Source organism: Panthera uncia, chromosome D2 (genome assembly GCF_023721935.1).
Source record: "Panthera uncia isolate 11264 chromosome D2, Puncia_PCG_1.0, whole genome shotgun sequence".
NCBI lineage: Eukaryota > Metazoa > Chordata > Mammalia > Carnivora > Felidae > Panthera > Panthera uncia.
The window spans coordinates 39,354,648-39,361,488 of NC_064818.1; the positions used below are offsets into that span (position 1 = coordinate 39,354,648).

At 45.2% G+C, this 6,841-nt stretch overlaps 1 protein-coding gene across 1 annotated transcript; it reads left to right on the top strand.

Moving 5' to 3' along the window:
• Positions 1 to 20: 20 nt before the first annotated feature.
• Positions 21 to 1,001, top strand: LOC125933123 (pro-neuregulin-3, membrane-bound isoform-like). The gene has a single exon (XM_049645992.1). The coding sequence runs from the start codon at positions 21 to 23 to the stop codon at positions 999 to 1,001; it is 981 nt and encodes a 326-aa protein (XP_049501949.1).
• Positions 1,002 to 6,841: the final 5,840 nt, after the last annotated feature.

A 6,841-nucleotide genomic window follows, 5' to 3' on the forward strand; every position in this document is an offset into this window, starting at 1 on the left:
GGTGAAGACCGGCTCCTAGGATGAGTGAAGGTGCGGCCGCTGCCTCGCCACCTGGAGCCGCTTCGGCAGCCGCCGCCTCGGCCGAGGAGGGCACCGCGGCGGCTGCGGCGGCGGCAGCGGCGGGCGGGGGCCCGGACGGCGGCGGCGAAGGGGCGGCCGAGCCCCCCCGGGAGTTACGCTGTAGCGACTGCATCGTGTGGAACCGGCAGCAGACGTGGCTGTGCGTGGTGCCTCTGTTCATCGGCTTCATCGGCCTGGGGCTCAGCCTCATGCTCCTCAAATGGATCGTGGTGGGCTCCGTCAAGGAATACGTGCCCACCGACCTGGTGGACTCCAAGGGGATGGGCCAGGACCCCTTCTTCCTCTCCAAGCCCAGCTCGTTCCCCAAGGCCATGGAGACCACCACCACGACCACTTCCACTGCGTCCCCCGCCACCCCCTCCGCCGGCGGCGCCGCCTCTTCCAGGACGCCCAACCGGATTAGCACCCGCCTGACGACCATCACGCGGGCGCCCACTCGCTTTCCCGGACACCGGGTGCCCATCCGGGCCAGCCCGCGCTCCACCACCGCACGAAACACTGCGGCCCCCCCGACGGTCCTGTCCACTACGGCCCCCTTCTTCAGTAGCAGCACGCCGGGCTCCCGACCCCCGGTGCCAGGAACCCCCAGTACCCAGGCAATGCCCTCCTGGCCCACTGCGGCATACGCTACCTCCTCCTACCTTCATGATTCCACTCCGTCCTGGACCCTGTCTCCCTTTCAGGATGCGGCCACCCCCTCCTCCTCCTCCTCCTCCTCCTCCTCCTCCTCCTCGTCTTCCTCCTCCTCTGCCACCACCGCGCCAGAAACGAGCACCAGCCCCAAATTTCGTAAGTGTACACCTGGTCTGAACTCTGATTTACTACTGAGTTTCCGTTTTGCCCTCCTGCTGTCTTTGCTCCCCGCCGCCTGTCTTCTAGCATCCTCCACCCTTCATCCTATTTCAGGTTTGGAGCAGTGAATGAGATAGTTAAAACTGGCCACAAGGGAGGAGAAAGGTGTAGGTCTGTTCAGGGTCAGTGTTGGGGGAGGGGGGGTGGGGGTGGGGGGGCGCGCTAGGAAGCGAAGGGAGGTTGTCAAGCTCCACCCGGCCTACTTCAGCGGGTCCCAGATGAGAACAGATCTCTTCAAAGGGTTAACGCGAGGGCGATCTGTGCTCACTGCAGACCTGCTGGTGAGCTCCCGGATCCGGCTCCTATTGAGAGCTGGGGCGGGAGGGTGGGCCTTCCCAAAAGCACTGAGCCCTTTCCCTGCCCGTAGGAAGGCGAGAAAGAAAAGCACATGCAAATTGACCGACGCTAAACCACAAAGGGAAGTTGTGTCCATGTGGGTGGGTGTGTGTGTGTGGATGGGGGGGGGGGTGATATTTGATGGAAATGTCGATAGAACGAACCTGTAGGACTACTAGCCGCCCTGACCCGGGCAGGGACCAGGAAGGGTTAATTAGAAGCCATTGGGGGAGGTAGGGAAAGGAGGCGATCCATGGCGGAGGGCTAAACCGATCCCACTCTGCCCATGGCCATTGCAAGGTGTAGAGATTGATTCTTTGGCCTCCCAGAGTGAGTTAAGTAGGGGGAAATGGGAAGGGAGCCCTGCGGAGCTACAGCCTCTAGGGTCCTGACGGAGGAGGAGTTTTTTCAGCGCTGTGAAGCATTTGCTTTTGTTCGTTTCCCAAAGGTGGGGTGTGAACCTCATCTCCCCTCTCTCTGTGCCAGAAAAATATAAGGAATGGGACAGTTCTCTGCACTCCAGGGGAGAACGTCCAGCCCTTTTGAAACCGGTCACTCTGTGAATGTGGCATCTTCAACCACAGGGCGATTGCTGCCCATACTGGCCAGTTTACCTCAAGAGTGATAGATCTCTATTTATTCGTATGGATGGTGTATCTCTTCTCTGTATCTTTTCAAATGTTTTGTGTGACTAATTGACCTCCCACCCCACCCCCCACCTTGCTCTTATTCTAAGGAAATTTTAGAAAGCTTTTCAATCTGACTGTTGATTAGGATATGGGAAACAGTTTGCAACCTGTGAAGGTTATTTAGGACAAACCCCCAGCCTGCCAGTTCAAGTTCTGTGCAAACCCGTTCTTCAAAAACTGCCTGGCTATACTCTCTTTCCATCATATTTCTGTTTTGAGCTATAACATCTGGAGAGGAAAGGAAGAGGGCTCATCATTTTCTCTTCAGTAGAAATACCTGGGATGCTTTCAGTCATCTGGAAGTTCATTTTCCTGAACTGTGCTCTCACCCTGGGTGTTATTTAACACTTGAAACTTTTACAGAAAGGATTTAGTGTGTTTGTGGATAAGGTCCAAGAGAAAAATTCCTTAATATCCCTACTCTGGGGGAAAAAATAAGCTAAAGATAAATTGGGAGTCAGGGAGAAGAAGGGAAGGAGGGGATCTGCCACAAACCAGAATGGCAGTCAAACCGGTAACCTGCTGCTTCCCTCTCCTTTGGCTGAAGCAATCATTTTTGAGAGCATGTTTTCCAAGGAGGTGTTTAGAGGCTTCTCTCAGGAAATCTAGCTTGAGTTTTGTGGAGCATAAAGGATGTGCAAGTGTATGTGTGAACATACTCAGTGGTTTGAAAATATATACGTGTCTATCCGGAAGACCTCGGATTTTTATCTTTCGGTGCAGTTGGTACGGATAATGGAGTGTGGGTGTACTTCCCAACTGTGTATGTGGTGTGCCGGTGGAGGGGGGGAGTCTTGCACCTGGGGGGGGGGGATATTTCATGTTCTTCCTCAATTGATTTCCTTGCATCCCATTCCGGAGGTCTTTAAAGAAAAGGCCAAGGTAATTATTTCTACCCCTCCATGCTCCTTTTCTACATTTTGTAGAAGGGAATGGCAGCCTGTTTAATAAGTAATGATTATTGACAAGGCTCTCAGCCCCAAGGAAAAGGGAGGGGGTGGAGAATCTGTAAATGGTGTCAGTGTTCGCTTAGACATATAAGCAGTGTTTGTTTTATGTGTATCTGAGGTCCAGCTCTTGGCTCTTTTTAAACCTTCAGTAAGGAGTTGAATTAAGGGATAAAACACAAGTATGCAAATCCAATAGAAACTGACCTGGTTTGCATATATCAACAAGGGAAATTTTAATGAAAGAAAGATTATGTTGTTTCTGTTAAGGATGATTTAACTAGATAGGTTTTTATGGTAATTTAAAGAAAAGGACAGTTTATTTTTTTTTTATTTTGGTCCCAGATTGTAAGATGATTAACAAAAGGATATAAGGATTTTTTGAGGGATTATTAGCACTGCTACTGTGGGCTGAAGAATGGCCTGAATATCTTGCATTTTATTTTTCATTTGTTTTGATTATGTTACTAAAGTTCCCAGGAGAGAAATTCCCCTTTTTCCTACTTTCCTGCCTTTAGACTTAAGTAGATTTTTGGGGTTTTTTTCCTTCCTTCCTTCCTTCCTTCCTTCCTTCCTTCCTTCCCTCCCTCCCTCCCTCCCTCCCTGCTTTTTCCTCTTGTTTTAGTGAAAGTCATGAATTGTGTTGTAGCACCTGAGGACAGCTAAGGACAGGGCTCTGGTTTTTCAAGACTAAGTCACAAATTCTTTAATGGCCAGGGTCCTTGCTCTTGAATTGAACATCTCAGGGCTTACAGAATGAATGTCTCTGTGTTCCTGTTAGGTCACTCAGTAGGATTCTGTCTGTAAAGGCAACACAGATCTTTGGAGGAAAAAAGCCTGGTTCACTTTAGAATCAACACATTTGCTGATGGGTAGTAGGCAAAACAAAAGCTGTTTTTGTTATGGGGCAGGCTCAGTTTAGAAGACTCTAATTTTCTGTAGGATCAAAGATGAAGAAAGATTGAACTTAAAACACAGAGGGAGAGGAAGGGCTTGAAGTTGACTAGTCTCTTGTTCCCCTCCAACCTTTAGACCATGAGCTGGACCAAAACTTTGTTCAGTGTTACTGGGGTCACTTGGGTTCCCGGTTGGTTGTCCGGAATTTGCTTTAGGTTCAGATGTTTTAGAAACAAATATTTTAAATGTGTTGCCACTAGATTATTTCATCAAAACATCCTTGAAGCATTTTACCTCTGAAAGTTTTGATTAGTTCACAGATTTTTCAAGCTGAAAGGAGATTTACTACAGACAGTAGAACAGTGATTTTGACTAGTGTACAAACAGCCTTTTAACAGCACATTGAATTCTATTTTTAGACTTGAAACTTATATGTAGAATGTTGTCAATACAAGTCTGGATTGTTATTTTACTCAGCAGGAAGCACTGTTTTCACAGTTAAAAGTCCAGAGTCATTGGCTAAATTCAAATACAAAGAACCACTTTTAATTGGGTAGTTTTTGGGTCCTGTTTGGAAGGTGTATAGTATTTACAGTAAGTAAGATCACGAATCTCAAATAGTGTAGTTAGTGAAGAGATAAATGTAAAATGTATCCTTGATGTGTCAACATGCTATGTGGGTGATTTTAATATAACCAAGTCTATTTAAGTAAAACTTTACCTAATCATACCTGTTGTAATTTTGAAGACTGCCATTGATAACAGAGTATCTTCCTGTCTGTTCTTTTAGAAACATTTAGTCTTTCAGTAAGAGTACTCTTAGTTGTTTTATAGCAGCCTTAGGTATAATTTGTTTAAATGAAGTTACTCCTACGTATTGTCTTTTGTACACATGAATTGAATCCTTCAGAGGAACTCCAACAGAGCAGGTGTGGGCCCCAGTCATGTGCAGTAGCCATTGTGAGAGGATTAGGAGCTCGAGGTCAGTATTTCTTATGAAATCCAATTGAGAACTTTTTTAGGAGCACGTGCTGCAACCTGAGTATGCTTTGATTTCGTTGGCCTTAATATAAGATTATGAGACTTTTCTGTTTTAATCAGTTACACTGTATGTTTTGCCCTTTGGACAACTTATGTTGTGCTTCATCATCCTCACACACACAAGAAACACAGGGCAGGGGCAGGTGTGGGCATAGAACTGGCAAAGCTCTTTCTAGAGCCATTTTTAGTTTGGTCTTAGGGTGGTTTAAGCCTTCCTCTCAGTTCCCCATGACTGAGATAAGGGGTTGGGAATGCTGTTACTAATTGAAAGTACCTTTTGCAGGGTTGATGGGTGAATCCAGCCACCTTTTGTATTTGTGCTCTGTTTCCTGGATAGCCTTTTTTGAACACGGTGTTGAACCACAAACTCATCGGAAAGGGAAAAACCTCAGCAGATAAACAATAGAAGCTGGTTTGTGGGGACTTCTCTCTGTTACTAAAGAAACCAACTTTCTAAATCCAAGCTGGGCCAGAAGCAAGAGTACTGGGGCAGAGTGTGAACACAGTGCCGTCCTGGGAGGTCCGGCGTGCAGATGAACAGGACCTCTCTTCCCTTGGGAATACTTCCCCCAGCTCTTCCTCCTCTCCACACCACAATGAGAAGGAGGCAGATTTTCAACTTGCTTCTTTTGTAGAAATTCTTTCCTCATAGCCTCTGGTATCCAGTGCCAAGCATATCTTGATATTCTATCTGGGATGTTGAAAATGGAACATGAAAGTTGGCCCTGAAATATATAAGAACAAGGGAAGAGCCATAAATCTAAGTCTGTAAAAGGCATTTGAATTGCTTGTAAATAGAATGGAAATTCATTTTTCTCCCTTTGAGTCTGTTTTTATCATTAGACTTTTGTGTTGGGTGAGGCAGAGCCATACTGGGTTGACAAATACCACTGAGACATTTTGAGATCCCAGAAGTTTTTCTTGTCTATACTCAGAAAAGCATTTCCTCCAGAACCATATACATATTGAAAGGGCCAGGGAATACCCTTGTTTAAAGTCTTGCTATATCTGGATGAAAACCTACCAAAGTAGGTGTTTTGTATTTGTGTAATTATTAATGGAAGTTTTAGGATAGATTCTTTGATTTTCCATCTTTGCCACTGTTTCATTAGGACTTCTCTTATTCCTGTTGAATAATGGCTCTTTTGAAGATTCCTTACAGACTTCCGATTTTTTTTTAATCCCTTTATTTCTTAGATTATAGTATAAACAGTAGTCTTTAAAATTTTTCTTTGGTATTCTTAACATCTCCGGGTCATTTCAAGTTGTTATAGAAGTCAGCCTTCCAGGTAAGATGATCTTAGATTAAGTTGATGTAGAAAGTTAAGAAAAGAAGTCTACTCATTTATGCAGTTGAGTTAGTAAACTGTCTTGGTGCGTTATTTATTTATAGTTTATTTTGAGAGAGTGTGAGTGGGGGATGAGCAGAGAGAATGAGAAAGCAAGAGAAGGAGAGAGAATCCCAAACAGACTCTGAAGTGTCATCACAGAACCCAGTGCAGGGCTTGAACTCACAAACTGTGAGATCAATACCTGAGCCCAAGTCAGATGCTCAACTGACTGAGCCACCCAGGCGCCCTTTGTGCTTTATTTTTTAAATGTAGAAAAAATTTTAAGGATTCCAAAAACTCGGCTGAAGCCTCATGGCCATTTATTGGTATACAAAAATTGGTATACAAATCATACAAATTTTGACTTGTATGTGGAATCGCTTGTTGTGTGATTCCACAAAACAATGGTACAGTTGAACATGATAACATCATGTTATTTATTGAACATCAGTTTGGGGCACCGCAATGCTGGTAGTTAATTGGTTAATTTAAGGAGTCTAGAAAAGTAATAGTTTAAGAAGCAGAGAGTTAAAATAAAGCTTTCTCACATATGTTGATCTAGGGGCAGAGCTTTTTCTTGAAGATGTGTCGATAAGTTTGAGCTTTAGCATCTGTTTCTTTTCCTTGCTTTTCTTTTCTTTTTTCATAAACTGTACCTCTAATTACC

What these genes read in the sequence shown, in the direction of transcription:
- LOC125933123 (XM_049645992.1), top strand. Translation starts at nt 21, where the DNA reads ATGAGTGAAGGTGCGGCCGCTGCCTCGCCACCTGGAGCCGCTTCGGCA.